Source organism: Sipha flava, unplaced genomic scaffold, assembly GCF_003268045.1.
Source record: "Sipha flava isolate LNK unplaced genomic scaffold, YSA_version1 89_pilon_pilon, whole genome shotgun sequence".
Taxonomy (NCBI): domain Eukaryota; kingdom Metazoa; phylum Arthropoda; class Insecta; order Hemiptera; family Aphididae; genus Sipha; species Sipha flava.
The window spans coordinates 104,944-129,085 of NW_020273631.1; the positions used below are offsets into that span (position 1 = coordinate 104,944).

At 29.9% G+C, this 24,142-nt stretch overlaps 1 protein-coding gene across 3 annotated transcripts; it reads left to right on the forward strand.

The window, feature by feature from the left end:
* The first annotated feature begins 1,084 nt into the window (after window positions 1–1,084).
* On the forward strand, window positions 1,085–23,638 carry LOC112693687. Of its 3 annotated transcripts, none has more exons than XM_025568875.1 (16): window positions 1,085–2,195; window positions 12,244–12,347; window positions 14,349–16,235; window positions 16,300–16,487; window positions 16,556–16,758; window positions 16,819–16,934; window positions 17,021–17,124; window positions 18,459–18,476; window positions 18,550–19,881; window positions 19,960–20,175; window positions 20,260–20,389; window positions 21,610–21,733; window positions 21,814–21,909; window positions 21,978–22,289; window positions 22,350–22,438; window positions 23,173–23,638. In XM_025568875.1, exons 2-16 carry the CDS (start codon window positions 12,296–12,298, stop codon window positions 23,412–23,414), a joined length of 5,109 nt encoding a protein of 1,702 aa, XP_025424660.1. In that variant the 5' UTR covers window positions 1,085–2,195; window positions 12,244–12,295; the 3' UTR covers window positions 23,415–23,638. The 3 variants fall into 3 exon arrangements, with proteins under 3 accessions (XP_025424660.1, XP_025424659.1, XP_025424661.1); XM_025568874.1 differs by having other exon boundaries at window positions 1,087–2,195; window positions 21,975–22,289; XM_025568876.1 differs by lacking the exon at window positions 18,459–18,476 and having other exon boundaries at window positions 1,089–2,195; window positions 21,975–22,289; window positions 23,173–23,637.
* The last annotated feature ends 504 nt before the right edge of the window (window positions 23,639–24,142 follow it).

The following is a 24,142-nucleotide window of genomic DNA, read 5'->3' on the forward strand; positions in this document are numbered from 1 at the left end:
TCACCGGAGCCATGGCACGTTGAAATGGTTTCCTTTCGCCAACCGATATTCGTGTTGTATAAAGTTAAGATTTGTCGTGTTTTTCGGGTTTTTTAAATAACACAGCGACGACGATACTATTATACGGGGGAAAACGGTCGTGTGAAATGACGACGTCATCCCGTAACGCGCGACCTGATTTTGCGCGGAAATGACACATACCCGTAACAAATACCTGTACGAGTGTAGTGGGGGGAGGAAAGACTGTTGGAAACAAATCGACAAGTTTTTTTTCTTCCCCCTAATTATTCGGTACATGACGCACGCACTGCGCTATGGCTTATTATAGCAGTGTTACAACTAATGGTCGAAACGTTATCTACGTGTTACACAGCAGACGGGGTAAACGGACGGACCTATACGAGCAGATTTCCGTTCCATACGCGTGTTGAAATGTGCGCGATCGGGATGTTATCATCGTTTTCCTCAACCTCCTCCTGCCACTCTTCCCGAGTTCGGCGGCCGGCAACGTTGCCAAACCGTGCAACACGGCGGCTGCGGCGGCGGCGGTGGCATCACTCGACTGCGTGATACGGTCACGGGCCGGAAAACGTATCCGTGGCGACGGCGAAATCGGAAAAGAACAACCGCGACGGCGCCCTAGGAATCCGTTGCCTTTGCCGTCGGTTTTTCCGTTGCTTTCGCACCTCGGGCGGACCGCGAAGACCATCGCCGGGGACCGCGAGTCCCGCCGCCACCGCCGCTGTCTCACGTGTCTCGCTGGATATTATTCTCGTGCCCGCACGTTCGTCGTACCTACGATGCGTCGTGCGTGTCATGCGCGCGCGCCCGATCTCGGGACAGCGCGATCCACGTCCACCGTTCGGACTGCAAATTTGTCTGTCGTGACATTGCATAGCCGGTGCGCCTAACGACGAAAACCCGAGTGAGTATCGTCTCGCGCGGGCACACCGTGAACGTATATTATTATAATATATTACGCGTATTATACACGGCGCGTAACATTTTTAAAACACCGCTAAAGCGAGGGGGAGAGAAATAGAGAAGAAGAAGACGAAGAAGGAAAAAAAAAAAAGGAACGTTTTATAAAACAGCCAGCTCGCACGGCGCTGCGCTACGGCTTGTCGGTGTTCCAACGCGTCAAGGCGGGTCCTTTCCCCCACCGCCGCCGTTACCTCGAGCACGCACACCGCGGCCGCGCACGCACGCACACGCTGCTGTCGCCGCAGCCCGTCGTCGTTGCCTCTGCCCGCCGCTGCACTACACCACGTATCGCGGCCCCGGTTCCTCCGCCCGTGCTCGCATAGCAGTATACGCGTTTCCCGTTCGCGCCGTTCGACACACCACGTACTCTCCCCCTGTGCGCGTTCCGACGACGATTGCGTGTGCGTGTGTGCGGTTGTGCGTGCGTGTGCGCCGCAAAACTTTGTTATTCTCTCTCTCGCTCTTTCTCTCTTATCCTCTCTTTCTCTCTCTCTCTCCCACTCGTATTCGCTCATTGCTTCTCCGTGTGCGTCTCTCATTCCTACGTGGTTTTTCAACGACCCGATCACCGTGGACGGACACCCGAAACGACAACTTTTCGACGACATCGCCGAATAGTGTGCGTGAGTGTGCGTGCGTACGTGCGCGCGTGTGTTATGTCCAAGACAGCCGCCGACGTCCACGGCGGTCTTCCGCACGGGATCATCATGTCGTCGTTGGCCGCCGCGTGAAACATCCCTCGCCTGTTCGTGTCCTTCCCCTCTCCCATCGCCTCATCGCTCTCGCGGCGTAGCGCTCTCGCCGCTTATGATTTCAACGCCCCGACCGACATCGTCTCGTCTTCGTAACGAGTGAAAAGTATAACCACCGCGGGTGCACCACCCTGCTCTCCTCTCAACTACCCCGCGGACTACAGACTCTTGCGCCGCAGAATATATCCCGAAATGTTACATAATATTATTGTAAAATTTTTTTAAAATACGGAATTTCGGGTACTTGACTCAAAGTTCATCACATCCATTATACGTGTTCGTTTAACATCACTACGGTGATGATAACGGTACACGAAAAATGGTGATAACGTCGTCGTTATCCCATTACAATTGCTGCTGCTGCTGCTCCTGCTCTTGCTGTCGTTGGCGCGGCGGCCGCTCTGTTCAAAGCTGACACACGACTCGCCACCCCGAGCAGACCGAGGAGGGTTTTCTCAGGTAAAAAGTACGAAAATAATCGATAAACCAACACGTACTCGGCGATGATGTATACGTATTTTTTCGCGACCTCCACCGCTCGCCCACGTTTTCGCGTCAGTAAATCAGATTATTGTTTTTATTTTAATATTTTATTCGTTCTCATTTCACGTTGATATCGTCCTCGGCGTCGCCGTCTCTGACGTTTGGTGCGCCACGCTTGCCATTTGTGCGCGCGTGTGTTCTCTTGTGATGGTCGTGGTCGTTTTCCTGGAAATTAAATGATCCGCTGTCAGGACCAAAAATATTTTTCACTTTTTGTGTCGGTCGTATGTTTCTCTCTTTGTATAGTTAGTATTCATGTGTCCCTTTTCACCTATTCAAGAGATAGTGTACTTTCCTTACTTATGGTTTTTCTTTTAAGGGATGATGTTAGTAGTTTTGACTCTAACCAATTAAATATTTATTGACCAACAATTTCAGAACAGAATTCCTCACTCAGTGTAACGGTTGGGCGTTGCCACATATGGCTTGTACAAGTCTCTTGGTCCAAAAGCCTATATTTAACTATATTTTCAACTCTTCTGTGAACTGTAAATATATTTGTTGGTAGTGAACGTATGTTGCCTATAGTTGATGCTTGTCAACCTATTTTCGATATTACTCTATATTACAATCTCATTTAAATAGTTACCATTTCCACCTTGGTATTTTTTTTACTAGAAATGTTATTTTACTTCGCCAAGTCTTTTGCATTGTTTAGTTAAAAATCTATTTTATAACTTTTAGGGGTTATTTTAATAACTAGTTTTACCTAGTTAGTATACTTGTCTATTATTGTATTGATAAAGAGGATGGTGATATTTAATCTTATACTTAAGTTGATATATATGTATTTTCAAAAGTTAAAAGGTTATAGAATACAGTAAACATGTATAAATTAATATATTTTATTCTTTTAATGAAAAACATTTACTGAATAATAACACTAAACTACTGAATAAATTGAATTCTATAGAATTGCAGCTTATGTTGTTATTGTTAAATGTATTGTTCTTCCAAAGTTTTTGATACTATTAGTTTTTTTATGTTTAATCTCATATAAGTTAACAATACATTTTACTTACTAAGGAGTCATAATGCATTAATTGTACCATAAAACCATATAATTTCAAGTTTTAATTGTTCATGTTTTTTTATATTATATTGATTTTTGCTTTTTTAATATTTTTTTTATATGGTTAATATCATATAAATGTTCAATTATCATATGATTTTTAGTACCCATCTAAGTCATACATACATTTACTGTCATATGTTATATTATACTCTTATCTATGTATATGACATACGTAGATGAATTGATCAATTTGAAATTCAACAGTCTTCCTCATATAATATATTTCTAGCAACAGTATCTAAGTGTATATAAATAATAAAATCAATTTTATTTAAAATAGCTTAATATTACAATAGGTTTTTATGAAAATTTTTCTATATCTGATGAAAAATTGGTATTTATCAATGTACCTTTTAACCTTGTAAGAACATTTTATTTATCTTCAAAAAAGTATTAGTGTTATAATATATTTAAAAGTTAAAAATAGGAAAAAGTGTATTTGTTATTTTTTTATTTATGTATATTATTTTGATATATTTATTTAAGTTAAATTTTACATAAAATTACATACTATTATAACTATACACATAGACAAAATATTAAATTAAATTTAGTAAACTTTTTTAATCCAGGAAGAACTTTTTATTTATCCTTAAACTTATTATTTATATTCATAAAAATACTATAATGAAGTTAGTAGTTACTTAAGAATTTTTATTTACTAGTAAATTAACACTAACCAGCTATTATAATTTCAACATATTTACATATCTTTGTACCTACTACCCATACTATTAATAATATAGCGTATGAATATTTACAAATATTCTCAGTTGTTTGTGTGTTCATCAGTTTTAATATTTTTATCGTTTTTGGTGTACACATTTTTCTTGAGTTTTAAATATTCTTTAAAATAGTGTTTTAAATTGAAATTTTTTTTCCGTTATACCTTTTGTTTATCTGTGTGTTCTTTTGTATTATTCAGTATCATTCAGTTGCTCACCAAACATGTGAATGTTATTAGTATGTAAGTAAATAATGAAATATACATCTTCTTTGTTATTTAACTACCATAGGGAATGATTTTACTCAATAGTTTTTAATATTTGATAAAAATAATTAATTATCTGACTTTTATCTTAAATGTTTTATATTATTCTAGCAAACAAATATTTATTTTTAAATATATCCTCCCACATTCATCAATAAGAAATGTAAAAATCCAATAATATTAATAAAATTTTAAAAATTTTATAATCAAGTGGATCTTTTATAGATATATTCTAGATAATTGATTGTTGTTTAAATTAATATTAAAATAAAATAAATTATTTGATTTACACTCTCTTGGCATTAAATGAATTACCAATTAGAATATATAATACAAAACCATTTGTAACCTATAGATTATCTAATGATAAAATTTAAAATAATAACAATAAAATAAACGCTATACACTATTACATCTAATGTATTATTAGAATAGTACCTATATCTATGGTTATTTATAAATATTACACACAAGCTTAATTCTTAACATATTTCTGATGATTAATAAGTTGTATAATTACTTATATTAAAAAAGTTTTATAATGATTAATTTTAATTTTACTATTTTAATAATTCATATTAATTAAATTAATTAATTTATTAGACCAAATATTATATAAAATATTGTTTTCTACTTATTAAATATTTTATTTAATTTGATTTGAAAATTATCATCAATAATTTTATTATTATCCTTTATAATTGTTATTATTTTTAAACAGCTTTGATTGTTATAAAATATACCACATAGACTTAAATGTAATATTAGTTTGGACATTTGTTGTTATAAAATAGTTCAACACAAAGATGGATTCTTATAAAATAGTATTATTAAGTAATTGTTAAAATATTATGTATATATATTTTTCAAAGTTATGTATTCAAATTGAATGAATATCAAGTTTTAATTTATTTTCTTGTTTCTTAAATTAAATTGAAGTTCAATTATTATAAATGTATAATAATCTATAAATAATAAATTATTTTTCACATTTTGCGCGTAATAAAATGTTTTGGGGTTTTTCGTAGTTTTTGCTGTATGTGTATCAAAACAATTTGGTTTAATTCACGATCTCTAAAATGTTGTATGTTCCACCCAGTAAATCTAAAATCAACGAGTTACAGTTAAAAACTTCAGAAATATTTATTGACAATTTATTACAAAATTAAACGTAAAGTTCACTAGGTGAATAATGTCCTTGTGTATAAAAATCTAGTAGTCCAATGACGATTTAATTTAATTTTTTTTTTTTTTTTATGTCCATTTTCGATTAATTAATAATTCTATAACACCCTATCACAATTATAAATATAAATTATTAAAAACTTTATCATTTTATATGACTAAATTTAAATTTAAAGTACATAATTTTATTTGAGTTTACTAATTTATTTTAATTTTTATGTAAAATGAACGCCTAAAAAAACATTTATTGATGTTTTAATTGAAAATACATGCTAATTAAATATTATATTAAAAGTTTTTCGATACGTTATATTTTTTATATTAGTGTATTGATAAAAGTATCAGGATATACAGAAAACAAGTATGATTACGTAATGGTAACCTTCGTGGATAGTCGGCCAGGTGCACTATCTGTGTTCTAAACTCGGTTAGGAAAAGGCCACTTGTGTTTAGAACAAAAGACTCAGTAAAATTATTATTTAAGTGTACGTTGCATTAAGTTTTTATATTTATGTAACATTATTTCAGTATATTTTTAAATGTTGGAAAATCTTTCAATGTTAATTTCCTAAAAAATCATTTGTACAACTTTTATCTTTTAGTATTATAGTATGACAAATGTACAACCTAAGGTTTTATATCTATTGAGTTTTTATTCAGAATATTATTGTATTGCATTTTTTGGATAATTTTTGTGATTGATTTACAGTTTAACATGAAAGAATTATATGAATATTTTTATACTTTTAATTTAATCTGTATTTTTAACTGTACAACTTGTGATTGTTTAAATTATGAATAATTACGCATTTAAGTTTTTGCTGTACAATATTTTGTTATGTTTCATGAACGTATGACGAAATATTAAACATTTTTAAAACATTCTGTATTCAATATAGTATTGTGGTTAATTTTGTATTATCTTGCTTTTAGTATCTTTATATGCTTATTATGCTTATTAGCTATACTGTTTTGTATGATTATTGTCACCTATCTTACATAAATCTCATCAATGAACTTAATTAATTTGTTCATCAGGAATATATATTTGTTTTTCACTATAATTTATAGTAGTATATTTTTAATATAATTTTTATTTTTCTAATTTTTTTTTTTTTAATATAATCGTAATAACTGTTACCTTTACTACTAATTCGGCTTGCAGCAGTACAGTTGCATTTGTAAATAAACCATTTAGTCTTTGTTAATGTTTGCAAATAACACTTATCAATTTAAGTTTAAAATGAAAAACAACTTTATCGAAAGAGTGCCGTGGGCACACTAACAATTGTTATCTCAGTTTCAATTAACAAACAAAATTCCTAAACAGAAGGTCTCGCTCGCATATTACAAGAATAATATTGTCCTATTATGAATGTCTAAAAAAAAAAAAAATTCCGAGAGCTCGAAACACGTAAAAAAGTCTTATGGCATCGTTTTCTGATGATCCAATAATTATTGAATGTATTTTGAGTGCTATTGCTTAAAATTGATTAAGTTGTAATTGGTGTTGTAAAATGGGATCGCATAAAATGTTCTCTTTAAATTTCACCAGAGGTCAACGTGCTCCAACATATATTTATAATGTTAACTATTTTAGTTTTACGGAAAGTGATGTGACTATAATATACACGATTACGATAACGAATGATGTTGTGTGACAAAGTCCTCTTCGTTTAATAAGAAATCTTAGGAGGTGACTAAATTCGTTGAATTAAAACATAGAACTGCAGTTTGAATACATACGGCCGATAACAAAAATATACAAATGGAACAGCGATTGCATCATAAATCAATTTTATTTTTAGTAAACAAAAAAAGCGGTCATAGGTCTCTTCCCTCGGCGGCGATACAGTTGCGCTACGTACGCAGGAATCGTGTGAGTAGCGTTATTTGCATATCACTGCGCGTCGAATTTTGTTCACGAAATATAATATTACAACGAAAAGCATGAAACAAATACGACGGTCTTGTGGAGGGTACTTACGAGAGCTTGTACGATTACCGCGGTTTCGAACGATTTCAATAACGTCTGGTGCGCGTTTCCACTCGTTTTTAGTTAAGGGTTGGGTAACACGTCACTGTATACGTATCGGTGAGATAACACCGCCGCGGTCCTGAGAATGCGACGATGCTGCATTACGAGTCGTACACAGATCTAGGTCTCGCGTAAAAACATGTGTCCACACACGTCGATGCGCCCAACAATTTACACGTGTACACTTTAGATTCATACGTATTTTATTATGTAAGAATGAAATTATGTTCTCAGCAGGAACAATGTTATTGTGTTGTTGTGTATTGTGCCTTTGAGGTATCCAGATCGAAGAAACCTACGCTGAACGTTGTTTACGGTTAATTACTATAACCACTATATTAATATTATTATTATTATCGTATCGCAAAATCGACAGGATGAAATTCGCAGCATTATTGATTTTCGTGGACCTCGTGTGCAATTCTCCGAACATCTGATGTTATATTTTTATCGTCCGACAAGGCCCCGTCCACATCCAAATATCGTGTACGATTTGAATTCTACGAGGTACTATAACGTTCTCGAGATAGTGTGTGTTTGTGGTTATGTAGGTTCATGTTAGTATATGTGTATCTCGTTTGAAAACGTATATTCAATATACGGAAAGTATATTCAATGCTACGTCACGTCATTGTATTTCATCTCGATAGGTCAATTAACATTTAATAGTTATAAGCAAATAGCCGTCTCTCCGGACTTACCTAAAACAAATTTATCATTGCTGTGCGTGCGTCGGACGGGATATGTAACATCTGAAATCGATACGGCTGGTCACTCTACAATACTTAATCGTGCACGTGACCATCGAATGCGGAACATTTTATTCGTTGACCTTTCGCGGGCGACTGCAGAAGTGGTTGTTTTGTTACTAAACTTTTCGCCTAGACCATCGTGACATCGAGATCCCGTAAGCCGGCCGACCGAATATAATAATTGTTGGACTGCACTATTTAATGGCGAAAATTGATGTCCGTCCACTAAAATCAGATACAGACTTTTAGTGTAAAGTTAGGTTAATACTGTTTGTCTAAGTTGTTGTTGCGTTCGATTTTAACGTAAATTTGTATTAGATTAGATTCATGAGTCACGCGATGACGGTAAAAAAATAGCATCAACGTCGAAAGGAATTCGGTAAACGGACACTGCTGTGTACAACTGTTTATTGTTTAATTTGCAAACCGTGGACATTTTTTTTGGTAAAAAAAAAAACTGCTAAGAATTTATCGTAGAAACTTTGACGATAGTGATTAATATTATTTCGACTAATCAGTTAGTATGAATTTGGTGATATTCTTGAGTACCAGGAGCGGCTCTAGGGGCCGCGTCTCTCCCCCCCCCAACCCCGTACCATATTTATAAAAAAATGTATTGTTATTAAAAAATGCATATTAAAATATGTACTATAATACAAGTATATAGATATAGCCATAGAGGTATGACGGTTGAAAGCAGTTTCTCCACACTTCAGAGACTAAAAACCTGACTTCGTTCAATGATGACTGAAGATTATTGTCTAATTTTGTCTATTTTATCTGCATTATGTCTAATTAATGTATATCATAAAGTAGATATTCTAGATCAAATAGATCATATTATTGATATTTTTGTCAATTTTAAAAATAGACGACTTGAATTTGTGTTGTAAAAATTGTTATTTTCTTTTTGTTATAAGATAATGTAAAATTATAACTTGGTCCCCTCCCTAACCAAGGCGCTGGAGTCGCCCCTGATGAGTAAACTATAATGGTCGCTTTAAAAATGACCAAGTTCATACCAAAATTAACTTTCAATGGATTTGAACATATCAAAGATGTTCTCAGGGTTTTTAATTGGGAGGGATTTGAAAATGTATTAAAAAATGAGCCGGGCACACTCTCCTATATTAAATCAACATAATAAATTACAATATATTATATTTTTAATTATAATGTTAAATTTACAAATTATATACATTTTTAACATATGTAATATCCTGCTTGAATTATTTCGTTTCATTTTCATACACTACAGATAGTAAAATGCTCGTATTGTATCATTGTTCGGTAGTATTATGATAATAATTTATTATTTATATCAATTTATGAATTTAGCTAATTATAAAACATTAAGTAATAATATTACTTTGTATTATAAAACAAAAACAGCGATAAAGATATTAATCTGTAACCATCGTCTGTCATCATAAACTTTTAAACATTTGTCGTAATTTGTTTATAGGTTCTATGTCCGTCATCTGCCTACCAATGTGTGGAAAATGATAACGAGTCAAAATAATATTTATTGTATTATTACGAAATAGTAGTTCACCATTTTTTTTTTTTTAATTTATTTTAGAAAATATTCAATCTCTAAGGGTAAATTTTACAATAAGCACATGTGCAGTGTTATGTGTTTTTTTTTAGAATAATTTACATGAGTTTAAGAAACTACCCAACAGTAGTATTTATGACGTGAAGGACTTAAATGTATGGCTTATTTGAACTTATATAATTTATAATATAATACTTATAACTATTTATTTTTATTTTTTTATTTTTATTACATTGTTACTAGGTCTCTACACCAGATTCTTTTTAACCTTCTCGGCGGATTTCCAGGTATGTTGATAGAGTCAAGGGTATGGATCAAAGGGTTGAATGATTTACCAGTTGGGAGCGAAATAATTTGTAGAATGATTTTACTACTTCTGAAACTGTTTGTATGTTTAAATCGGAGTGAAGTGTGTGGTTTGAAATGTAGAAAGGCATTTTTGTAATCATACATAATGTTATAGACTGAAAACGTTGTATTTTATTAATGTTTTTTTTTAAGCGAAACCCCATAGTTGGATGCCGTAAGACCACATTGGTTTTAGTAATGTTTTATATAGTAGAAGTTTGTTTTTTAAGGCTAATTGTGGAGTTTTTACCGAGGAACATATAGAGGGATTTACATCTGGTGTTTAATTGGATTGGTTGTTTTTTTATGTGCTCGGCCCAGGTTAAACGTTTGTCTAGTATCAGACCTAGATAACGGAGTTAGATGTTTGAATTAGTTGACTATGAAAATAAAATTCATTAAAAAAAAAGGCCATGGGGGTGATCCATCTTGTCTCACATATCCCCCCATGAGAACGCCCTTGGAATGTATAGTTTTATAGAATATCATTATATATAATATTTTTATATATTAAAATATTCTCGTGTCTGTTTTCAGCAGGAAAATAAAATTATTAATTATCAATAATTACTTGAAATAATTTGTCACACTTTTACTATTCAAATAATTTTTATTTAATTTTTAAAATTTAAACTAATTATATATATATATATACAGTCGACTCTTGATAATTCAGACCTTCGGTAATTTAAAGTAAATGCTCGGTTCCTTGAAAATCACGCGGTAATTCGAATAAAAACAATGCATTCAAGTACACTCAGTAATTCTAAATTAAATTTTGGAAAAACTTGCAACTAACACTTGACAATTATTCAAAGTATCATCCGTTCAACGTTCGGCAATTCAAATTATACTCAGAAAATTTATTTTATCTGTATTCTTATAATCTTTTTATTAATAATTTACTACACAATCGTGTAGAAATTTAACATATTATTTTCGATAACTATAGAATTAATATTGTAAGAATGTTATCGTTTTATTTCTTAATCGTCATTAATCGTAATTTATCTCTTCGATAGCCGTCAGCCGAATGTAGTTTTATTTTAGTTTCGTTTGGTCAGTTGTAAAGTTCTTGTGATGAGTGCGTCAAATTCAAAAAATACTATTGAAAAAATGAAACTAAATTCAATGAAGCAGAAAACCATTACGGATTTCTTCAAAAAATAATAATTTAATTTACATAGTATAATTATTATATAGTTAAAATTTAAATTTTAAAAACAATAAATAACTAATACCACATAATTTGCTGAAATAATTAATAATTATGTACAATAATAAAAAACGAAATTTTTCTCTTGAGTCAGTTATGCAAATTTTTTTTTTTTTTACTCTCGTTTTTCGAACTATTCAACAATTCGAACTCTCGGTAATTCGAAAATTTTCAACAGTTCCGTCAACTTCGAATTATCGAGAATCGACTGTATATATAATGTTATTATTATTAAAATACGAGTACTATTATTTTTTATTCGTTATTTGAAATATAAATATAATATTACTGTACATATAATGTAAAATAATATTACCTGTACAATATATTAGATATTAAATATTTTTACTACAGGTTGCCTGTAAGTATAATACACTGTTCTCTGTTTTAATTTACCCATTTTTTAGTTGAATGTACAAGTAGTGTTCTGTGACCACGGAATTCAGGCTCTCAAGCCCTATGAAACGGATTTTAGATCATATACGATAATTTACACGGGCGTTTTCCTGTAATAATAATAATAATAATAATAATATGCGAAAATAACATTGTGTATTTGTGTACTGAGTCCTTACCAACTACTTAGAATGAATAGTTACTCGTCATTTTGGGTTTTGTTTTTATTCCGGCAACGAAATCGTTTCTTTTTCATTATTGTACGATTCGTGCGGGTACACACGAAGCCTTTTACAATAAGACGCTCTCTCTTTCTTCTCTTCCGATATATTAACCTGGATAAAAATTTAAAAATAATTTACAATGTAGTCTTTTTGTTTATGTGCGTATTTCCTTATGTTACAGATAAATACGATTCGCATAACGTACATCTCGTTTGACTCGATCAGCATTTGATATGTTGGGAAGCAGTTTGCACCATTCCCGGAACATGTCGTTTCCACATGGTGGTAAGTACCTAAATACAAGTTTTGTAAAATTAATGATTTTGTTAAAATTTATTTTGTTATATATAACCACACACGTAGTTGTTTTGGGTACTTGTGTAGTCTTTTATATGCTAAAACTTATTTTGCGTGCATTTTTCTATGCCATGTGTATGAACGAATAAAAATAAAACTAACATATAATAGCTACACTGGGGTTGTGTAAAAGTCACAATGTCCAAGGTCGAACTACGATTGGGTAACTATTAATAGTTGGCAAATACAGCCCGCGTACTATAATGTCCACACCATCATGCGGTGAACGCAGTAAAAATAAAAACACAATTACTCGTGAAAAAATGATCGTTGATGTCTTTTATTTCTATTTCATACCTCGTGGTAGATTTTGTCTCTAATGAATACAGTATTGTTGTCTTGTGCAGCTTAATATGTTAAAAAGTTAATATCAATATACCAATAATATTATAGAGAGGCAGGAGCAGATTTATGGGAAGGAGCGACCAAAGATATATAAACATATAATAGTAATCGCACTCCTCCTGGTTTTTTTTTATCACAGATTTATTTAATGTTTTTTTTATCAGTCATAAAGATAAGATATACATAATATAATTTAATTAATGGTCAAACCGAACGGTTCATAATCTGAACTCAAAATTAAAGAAAATCGAACCGAACCATTAATGTATGTTCGAAATTGGAACTTGAAAATATTCTTAATCAAACAATCTAAAATTAATTTTCTATTTTAATATTTTATAAAAATATAAATGTTGTTTGTACTCTATATTATTAAAATTTTTATCAGAAATAATATTACCTATTATTATATATACTATTATAATATATTATATAGTTTTAGATTATTAAATTTTGCATAATGTAAGTAAAGTTTTAATAATTTCAATATATTTATAAAAAAAAATTATGATTTTGAATTTTAGTTCAATAAAAAATTGTAATAATTCGGTTCAGTTCGGGTTTGTAATTCTTTGACAATGTTTGACCCTGAAAAATCAATTTATACCAATCACTAAATATAATATAATGTATAGAATATTAATATTCCTATTATCTTCTTTCAAACAAACTTTAATTCCACCACTGTAGAAAGAAGGCAGAGTTAAATAAATATTAAGCTATAAGAAAATTTTTCCATTAATAATCTGCATAAATTTATTTGCAAAATGATTTCGAAATTCCATAACATTTTGTTTTATAAAAACTATCAATTAATTATTTAAAAAAAAGTGTTTTTGCGAATCTAATACTACATGTTTATATTACAATTTAAATCATTGTATTAGGTAATAATTTAACAAATATTTTTTTTTTATTTATATTAATATTAATTGATCCACAATACTGACATTTTTAATATTTACATAACAAATAGGTATTTTATGATGAAAATATTTTGTTTATAAATTATACTGTTATAACTAGTTTGTCTAAATTACAAAATTAAATAAGAATTAATTACTTATTACTACAAACCGAATCGCCTAGAATTTCTTATTAAATAAAACACTGTTTTTTAAGGAGTTTTATATAGGCAATTTAATAAAATGTTAGTTACAAAAATTAATTGTTTTAACTGTCAAATTATTTAGATATTTTTCAATGTATTTCTAAAAAAACCTTCCTAATAGTATTCATTTAAATATTTGCTTATTATTGACATTTTTATCACAATATTGTCAGGTACAACACTTAATGTTTTTTTCTAGTTTGGTAGACACTCAAATTTAAAGCCAACTTTACAAAAAGAAAAATTACCATATGCTTAGTTAATAAAGTAACATATTTATACCAAAGACCAATAAAATATTATTAGTTATTTTTCTATGATTTTACTGATTTTATCTATTTCCATTTTAATTAAAGTCACAAAAAAATGTAATCCATTTTAAATTTTTTTATTAAAATAATAGTTTAAAAATGCATTTTAATTAATTAATTTTAATTAATTTCAATAATTTATTTTCAATTTTATTTTTCTAGGTTCTGTGATACATAATAATATGCCTCCTACCGTTACTAAAAAGATGGGTGGGGGCCGACTGAATGCCGTTGTGAACAAACTTCATTTAGCAAAACAATGTTCAACAGATAATTCTTTCTCAAATAATATGACATCTTCTGAACAAAGCCATTTATCTATAATACAGAATTTATTGAATCCTGTTCCACCATCAAACTCAGAAAAAAAGAGTTTACGCGCTCCTCCAGCGTTATTTCCACTCACTTCTGAGGTCACAATACAACGTTATCCTGTTGTTCATCCAATTCAAGAAAGGCCACTGGATGTTTTCCAAAGGCTTAAACGTCTTGGAACAGACATTGAAATGGAACAATTTCGAAATGAAACAACACTTATACCAGTTTCAACACCCCCTCAATGTGCTTCTGTTTCATGCATTCCAACAAACAGTTTTAAAAGTAGCCCCCCAGCTACTAGTCTTATAGTTATGCCAAAAACCAATGTGTTCAATAATAGGAAAATACCAGAGCCATCAGTTGTTCTTGAAGTTAAAGTAACTCCGAAACAAAAAGCTCAAAATATTTATTACAATAACAAAACTGACCTGAAAAGCTATGTGTTTTCAATTGATCAATCTCAAATTAGTATTATAAATAATGGACATAAACTATATTCATGCAATGTGTGTTCCGGTATTTATCAACGAAGAGGTGCTCTTAAGAAACACTATTTAAAAGCACATATTAATTATCATTATCTGACAACCCGAGACATGCAAATTGCAGGCTTTAAAGGTGATCGTCTTGAAAAAATGGTAGAAAAATGGAGGAGTACAAAAGGTCAGGTAGGCTACTATCATTGTCACAAATGTTGTGTATCATTTGTTACATCTTTAGAATTACGAAATCATGTGATAAATCATCCTCCTAGCTTACAATCTCTTACTGTGAAAAAGCTACCAGATATTATTACCAACGTTTGTGAATTATGTTTGTATTGTGATAAAAAAATAGAAAATGAAGAAGATCGAAAAAGTCATTTGTCTAAGATGCATCCTCCCAAAAGAAGATGTCATATATGTACATACTGTCAACTAAACTTTTTTGATTTGTACACATTACATAAACATATGTGTACTAATCATGAAGATATATATTACGGCTGTGCTGAATGTAAAGAACGTTTTAATTCTAGAGAGTTAGCTAAAAATCATAGAACCATATGTTTGAATAACCTATGTATAAAATTAGAATCAGATAATGGTATGAAAAAAGAACATTTAAAAGAAGAACCTCCTAAAGTCGAAATTATTGAATTACCAATAGATGAACCAAAAATTATTGACATAAAAAAAGAATCATTTGTTGATGAGCTAAAAAAAGATGAAACTAAGAAAAAAGAGGATTCTAAAATAGAAGAACTAAAAAAAGATGATCCAAAGAAAGAAGAGACGAAAAAAGATGAACCAAAAAAAAAGGAAGAATCCAAAAGTTATCCATTCTATTGCCCAGATTGTAAAAAAGGATTTACTCAACAGCCAAATTTAGCACGACATATGAGTTTAGGTCATGGTAAAAAGTTGGAGTATAAAAAATCTAAAAAATTACTACAACCAGCTAATAAAGTAGTTTTGTCTAAAAAACTTGTAAAAACACAAGAAAAGGAATTAAAAGATGAAATTCAAGATTTATCAGCAAAAGGAACTCAATATGTTTATCTAAATAATAAAAATGAACTGGTTTCCAAACAAGGAGTACCTTTTGATATATCATACATGAATCTTGAGATTCAAAATCGAATTAGACGTATGGTGCCATCTTTGAATCCTAGTCCATCACCAGTTGAGGAAGATATAAGTTCACTGGAGGTTGATGCCGCTTCTTCCTATGGATATCCAAGTTCTCATGGTAAATTAAAATTATATTATTTTAATGTCCTTATTCCTGAATAAAAAAAATTTTTTTTGAGCAGATGCTGAAAGAGAAAAACTTGAAGGATTTAGTGGAGAATGGCTATACCCTCGTAGTTATATTTGTTCAGCATGTCCAGCAACATGTTCTAATATTTGGGATATTTTCTATCATAAGTGGAATGTTCATCCTAACGTGCTTTGTCATCATTATGATATACCAATAGATCAACTTCCATCTCAAAAATGGGTAATTGAAATTATAATTGTTATGCTATACTTAATATATTATTAATAATGTAACTCTAAAATGTATAGCGGCCAGAAAGAAACCTGAGCAGAAAAGGATTGCTATCTGAATGTGAAGAACAAAAAATTGAATTGCCACAATGCACTAAATGTGGCAAAATGGAAAATGACATTGCTCAACTCCATAGACACTTATTAGATTGTGGTGGTGATACAGAATGGCTCAAAACAATGATTCACACAACCAAATCTCCCAATAATAAAAAATCAAGGTACATTTTTTTTATTTTTTTCATTTTCTCAGAAATTTTAACTATAATTTAATTTAAAAAAAAAAATTGGAGGCCTTTTAATTTCCGAAGACGCAAGAATGGTAGAGCTCGACATGGTCTTAAACGAACTGCACCTACACCTCCTTTACCAATTGTTAAAACTAAACCTGGCGATGGTAAACATTAACATTATATTTTTTTTTTTTATTACCTATATATACATAATAATAATTTAATATATTAATATATTTTGTTATTATAGCTGAAAGTGTAAGTCGTATGATTGCTGATCTACCTCCTAAAAGAGTCACTAGACGATTGGTATTTGAGACTCCTAATGGAAATAGTCAAGCAACAATAAATAGCGTAAGTATATAATTTATTAAAAGAAATATTATCCCTTTTTTATGATTTTCACCTTAATTAATTTTTATTCGGTTAATATTTTCTTTTACTATCAAATTTCATTATGGTTAACAATCAATAAATATAGTTGAATAATAATTTGAAAATAAATTTTATATATCACTGGCGGATTGGCAAGGGATGCCAGGATGCAATTACATCCCGTGCCTTAACTTAGCCAGGCCCTATGTACCCTTAAAAAAATAATTGAAATAAAATGCTTTTAAGAATTATTTGTTAGTGTAGTGGGTTTGAAAAAACGTTATTAATAATTATCATTATTTTTACTATTACTATTGATTACAAATACTATAAATAGATCACTGCCATAGTACCATGAACAATATGTTATACTGCCTGGATCTAAACTGCATATTTTCATTGTATATTTTATGATATTTAAGGTCATATCATATTATATCGCATATTTTTACAATTTTAAGTGTTATTGTTTTATAAAATCATGTTGCTTGTACTCAAGTCAATTATGAACATAGTTTTTAAAAACTAAATATTATTAAAACAATGCGAACATTGCGAGCTTCATAAGACAAGAACTTTTGGAAACTACTGTTTATAAATACTGAAAAAGATAAAATTCCCTACTCTGAAAGAATTATAAACGAGTTTGGTAAGTTTCAAATTTACTTTCAACAAAATTGTTATTTTGATTGATATTTTTTGGCAGTAAATTTAATATTAAAAATAATGATTTTAAGAAAAAACATTTTTTTTTTTTTTTAAATTTTTATTCCTATTTTATTAATGACTAAATTCTTTGTTGAAAAAGTAATTAATGACTTAATTTAGACAAAAAAAAACACTTTGAATTTGTTAATTAAAGTATAAGGTACATATTTATTTTTAACTTTTATCTCTTAAGTATTGTTTTTATTGAGTTATTTAAAATTTATTAAAGTATTTAAATATCTATTTTATGAGTATACTATTAAACTAAGTTTTTTTTCCCTCTTCTGCTCTTTCGGTAAAACCCTTCAAATTACTTTCTTGATCTAGGATCCCCTTAGTTAATTATTTTTAATCAAAGCATTGTACATTTATAAAGATAGATAGCTACAGAAAAATAACATAAGAAATTGAAGTATAATAGATGTCTTAAGAAGATAAGGTCCTCATAAAATCGTTTCTACCAATAGGTAATAGTTCAGATCCCGCTCATAAAACGCATCCCGGGCCCTTAATATCCCAGTCCGCCACTGGTATATATACTTGAATAAAAAAATAAAAATTAATAATTTATAATTACAATTTACACGCTGCTTTCAAAAACAAAGAAGTCTGTATGCTCAAAGGTATATTTAGACCTAAAAGTGTTTCTATTAATTATAAAAAATAAACATATTCTTATATATTTAAATATTTTAGGTTCCTATTGACACAAGCAGCCGTAATCCAACTGTATCAAATTTAACCACGTTTAGTAAGAAAATTAAAAAACCATTGCCAGTAGTAACTGAAACTGCTGTGCTCGTTTCTGAAGCACCAGATTTCTTACGCAGTCTTAACATCATGCGTGCCCCAGTCAAACCAGCTGAAAATACACTACCGTGTAATAAGACTGAAACTGAAGAAATAATTGCTGCTATGAAGGAAACCTTGATGGCTTCTCCAGCACCCACCCCAGTTATTTTACCTAAAAAACGTAAAAGACCAGTTTATGATTTTAAACAATTGTCTGAAAAAATTGCTAAGCATGACCACAATGAGATTCTTGATCCAATTGTTAAATCGGTTGATGAAAATATAGAAGAAATTGTTCCTGTTCCTGTTCCTGTTCCTGCAGTAGTAAAAAATAAAGGCAAAAAATTAATGAATGAAATAGAAATTGGGTTGATTAAACAAAATAGGTTACGAAGAAAAAGAGAAATTCCTTCAAAAGCTTTTGAAAAGACCTCAGTTCCATTAAAAAAAGCTAAAATTGAAAATCAAGAAAAAAATATTGTGGAATTAACTCCAGCAAAAAAACCCAAAATACAAACTTCGTCGAAAAAAATTCTTAAATTACCCGAAAAGAAAACCATTGATGAAAACTTTGTTTCTAAAATACAAACACGTAATAGAAAAAAGAATTTCATTGAGGAATCTTTGTCCAAAGAGATACTCATAGAAAAGGAGGACAAGCCAACAAATAATAATAATGAATCATGTAGTAGTTTTGTTGATTTTGAGTCTAGTCAAGAAATTACTTCTAAGATTCTTCCTACTCAGAAAAAAACAGTTAAAGTGAACCCTTTCAAACCAAAAGCCAAAAACAGAAGGAAACCTGGTGTTTTCTTTGGGTCAAGAAAACGGAAACGTAATATAAAGACTGAAAACAAAACTCAACAGCTAACGTCTAACAAAGTTGATGATACACCACTATCTGATGTAAAGCCCAATTTAGATTGTTCGGATTCAAATCCATTAATTACAGAGCAAAAAGAAAAAGTCTGTGATGAAAAATTAAAAAATACCTCTGTAAGTGATATAACTATACAGAAAACACCTCAAGAAGTCTTAGAGAAATCTGATGAAAATGAATTCCTAAAAGAGACAGTTATAGAAGAAAATAAAGCCACTGCTCCAATTAGTACTGATATTAAGGAGTCAAAAGAACCTGAAGAAGTAGCTGAACCACGTTGGCATTCACAGTCCGATACGTTTTTTGAAATGTCTTCCTCTATTAGCTTGGGATCAATATTGAGTTCAGTCAATCAGGCTAGTTAAATTTGTTTAAAATATATGTATTATTGTGTATATATATATAAATATATGCTAATGTTATTATTTAAATAGATATTGGAAGGTCCTGATTGTAATGTAACTGGTACAGAAGTAAATGATTATTCTTGGACAGAGCTACAACGTGCAATGGGAGCCACTGATGAAGAAATGGCTATATTGCAAAATTTCGGTTCAAACTCGTCTCGAGATGGTCAAGATGTTACTAGTGAAAATCGTTTAGACCTATTAGATTTGGACTGTAAACAGGATAATACAGAAAACAATCAAGTAAATTTATTGTCGCCGTATATTTTATACAAGTTTCAAAAAAAATATAAAAATAATAAATATTACAAAAATTTATTATCGCAGGAAAAAGTTGATACTCAACCCGACACTGAAATGAATTTCAAATGCAAAGTGTGTGATAAATGCTATAAAGGTGTTGCTGCTTTTCGTATTCATTCACTCGATGTTCATAGTATTGAAGATCCAGAATTAGGTAAGTTGCTATCATTGATTTTCTAGTATATTTTATGAAAAAATATGTTTAACACTAATAATAATAATGCAATATTTTAAAATCAAACATAGAACATTTATTTCCTCTTATATTGGCTAAAATTTCTTTGTAAAAAATGGTATCGCAAAAACTGATTTATTGATGATATCACTACAGGGTAAAAATAATTTTTATTTAAAATCTCCCTACAAAAATGTGTGCAGATTTTTTTCTGTTCAAAACGTTTTTCTTTTTTATAACAATTGACTATATTTGGTTATGATATATAAAGCTATAGAGTAATTCATATAAACCATCTCTGGTTTGTATTATAGATAAATACTACAGAAAAACATAAAATTAAATAAAACATTATTTACAGTGTTTCCCAATTTAGGAAGTTAAGAAAATATGTTTAAGACAAAATAGGGTTCTGACTTCTTTTCAGATATGATATATTGCCGTTACAAAACCTATTATTAGTAGATATTTGATAGCTAACAAAATAAATTCATACAAAATAGCAAAATAAATAAATGTGTTTAGTTTGTAATTTATTTGATAAATGTTAATCATTGATGATAATTTATAATAAATGTAAAAGTATAATTTTCATTAATATAACCACCATCATACATACAGACTGATATTCTAGTAATATTAATCAATTTCTTCAGTGGTTTCATTATAGATTTGAAAGAAAAAACTCACTATTTTGTAGTAGTATAATATATGGGCAGTATGAATATCCATATTATATGGATTTATTACCCAACCTATAAATACTATTTAGTAAATAAGGATCATCCAAACGTAAAAAAAAATATGATTAACAGATAATCTATAAACTAATAAAAGCAAAACAGACCCAGTAAATTATTTCACTTTATTTTATATAAACTATAAACCTATTTAGCTTTTAATTTGGTTTTTTTTTTTTTTTTACAAAATATAAAAAATTCAATCATGTCTTAATTTGGAAAAGAAAATGTTGTAAGTTATTGTATGATGAATCACCTTAATACTTCCAATAATTATGTATTACTGTAAAATATTTAAATTCCTGACAAAAATATACTATAATAATTATATTAATTTTAAATACTAATTAGTTTTTTTACTGTTGCTTGATTATTGGAAAAATTAAGAATTTATTATCAATTCATATCATTTATGTTTTAACCCTAGCTAATAATTCAACAATAAATTTGTATTTTTAGTTAATGTAATTAAATCTGATTACCTGCTGGTATGTTGGGTTTGCAAGCTTATAATAGAAGGAGGACCAGAAGAACTCGACGAACACATGGCAAAAGACCATGAATTTGATGATACTCCCAATAGGTGTGTACATTATACTGTCATATTTTAATTATGTATATGGTAATTCAAAAATTAAAAGTATAAATTTATTTGAACTCCAGTGAAAATGGAAAGGAGTTAAAAAATAAAATGGTTAGCAAGCTGGGTGAAATTTTGGACCAAGCTTTGAAGAATCTCATTTCCTCTACACAAAAACCGTAAATACATGAATAGTTGTAAATTATCAATGTCAGATTTGATATAATCTTATAATTTGTTTTAGAAGTGCTGATAAAGCATGGAGTGGTGGTGCTATAACTTTGTTGGGTAAGCTGTGTGCATTACGTAATAATGAAAAAGGTACAACTGTATCGAGTAGCATTGCCAATTCTGCTCTGGCTAAGGATTTACGCAAAGTCATTGGGCGTAACACCAACGGGTCCAGTGCAAAAATTCAGCCAAAAAAATTACAGTCCGCTCATGCCATTAGACAAAATGCTCGTTTGGCAGCATTGTCGGAGGCTGCTCAACGGCTAACGCCTATGATTGATTCTGACGATTCTACCAGTATTTACAAGTGTCCCATTTGTAATATAGGGTAAGCAATATATAATAACATCAAAATATATGATCTATTCTAATTGAATTTTTGTCTCAGTTTTGAAACGACGAGTACCAGAAATAAGCACATTAGCCGAGCGCACAATAGTCCAAAGAAATCTAATCGCGTTGAGACTGCTTATCAATGTAAGTTATTGTCTAAACCAGTGTTTCTCAACCGGTGTTTCACCGGGTAAGTCCAAATGTGTCGCGTGAAGTACTAATATTAAATGACACAAAATGTACAAACATTGTTGAAACTTTAAAAAAATTAATAAATATTTGATATAATTTCTACAGTGAATAAAATAGATTATCAGTTATCGACATTAAATAAATTTTATCATTATCATAATTCTAATTGATAAACGTTAGCTTTGAAATTCTAAAAAAACTACAGTCATATAAATAATTTGTAAAATTAGTGAAAATTAGATTTGCCTTGTCGAAGATTTCACCACTTATTGATACATTATGTAAGAAATGTCAGTCACAAATTTTTCATTAAAATGCTGTTTTATGTTATATTTTTCTTTGTTATTTTTAAGTTGAATTATCAATTAATTATAAATATTTAATATAACCCATTATTCCTATTTTTATTATTGTTTTTCACAAAGTATTAAATATTTTAATTGTGTCTCGCTATAATACAAAAGTTGAAAAACACTGTTCTAAATTCTTAAAATTCCCATTACCAGGCGTTTGGTATAGGCAATTTTGCTACATCAGTACAAATTATTTTTACCCGTATTTTTGTTTGTATAATCCGGGTCTTATTGACTTATTAAATTTGGAATCACTGTTCAATTATAACTTAATTTCATATTTTTTTTTTCTATGTGTTGTTCAAGGAATTAAATCAAAATTTTATTTTGCAGCAAATTCGACTTGCCAGTCATTGCAAGTAGCCACTATACCAGAAGAAGTGCCCGAACTCCCTTCCAAAGTGCGACCCATGTTTTCACTTGGTGCAATGAACCGTAGAGGATTAAAAAAATTTAATAGCACTTGCAGTGAAGAAGTGCGGGCACGTGCAAAACAGGCATTGCGTGATCTTGAAATTAAATCTAGATTGAAACACTACACGTTTTCTGGTGACCAACAACCCTCACCCAGTTAACTTTATTGTTTGTTTCTGTTCTTTCTAATCATCTTGTAAAATAATAAATTCCATGTTAACAGATTGCCAATTTGTGTTCAATTCACCCGTAATTTGTTTATTTTATTTCTATAAAATTTAACTTTATATATATTTTTTATTTGTACATAGTAATCGCAGGTAACAACTACTTGTAAATGTTCATATTTCAATTCCTTTTAAAGACATTTATTTATAATATATGTATATTTTTTTTTTTTTTTGCTTTATTTTATTGTATTTTTTAAAACGTACTTTTAATTTTTCTAGACAATTTTAGACTGAATAGTTTTTTTATAAAAAAAAAATAATTGTTTTATCTAATTATCAAAGTAATGAGCTTAAAAATCTTGCAACTATTTAATTAAAATGTTAAGCCTATTAGGTTTTATTTTTTAATTATTTATTAACTTTCATTTAATTATCATTTTCTAGTAATAATTAAAAATGTATTATAATTAAGCTATTGACTACAATTTGTGAAACTGATGTGCCTTTGTATTGTAATAATAATCTTTTCTTTTATACATTTTGTTATAACATATCATTTTTACGATGTCACTTTAACTTGTTCAAGGATAAAAATGAGATTTTCATCTGTCACATATTCCACACTTATGGCTTTTGTATTTTATCATAACAAATATGATGTATTACTGGGTAACTAAGTTTTATGTAATTATTATTTTATTATTTTATAATAATGATTA

What these genes read in the sequence shown, in the direction of transcription:
- LOC112693687 (XM_025568874.1), top strand. Translation starts at nt 12,296, where the DNA reads ATGTTGGGAAGCAGTTTGCACCATTCCCGGAACATGTCGTTTCCACAT. An exon ending in CCCAATAATAAAAAATCAAG is followed by an intron (nt 16,759 to 16,818) that starts GTACATTTTTTT and finishes TTAATTTAAAAA; the next exon opens with AAAAAATTGGAGGCCTTTTA. An exon ending in TTTGATGATACTCCCAATAG is followed by an intron (nt 21,734 to 21,813) that starts GTGTGTACATTA and finishes TTTGAACTCCAG; the next exon opens with TGAAAATGGAAAGGAGTTAA.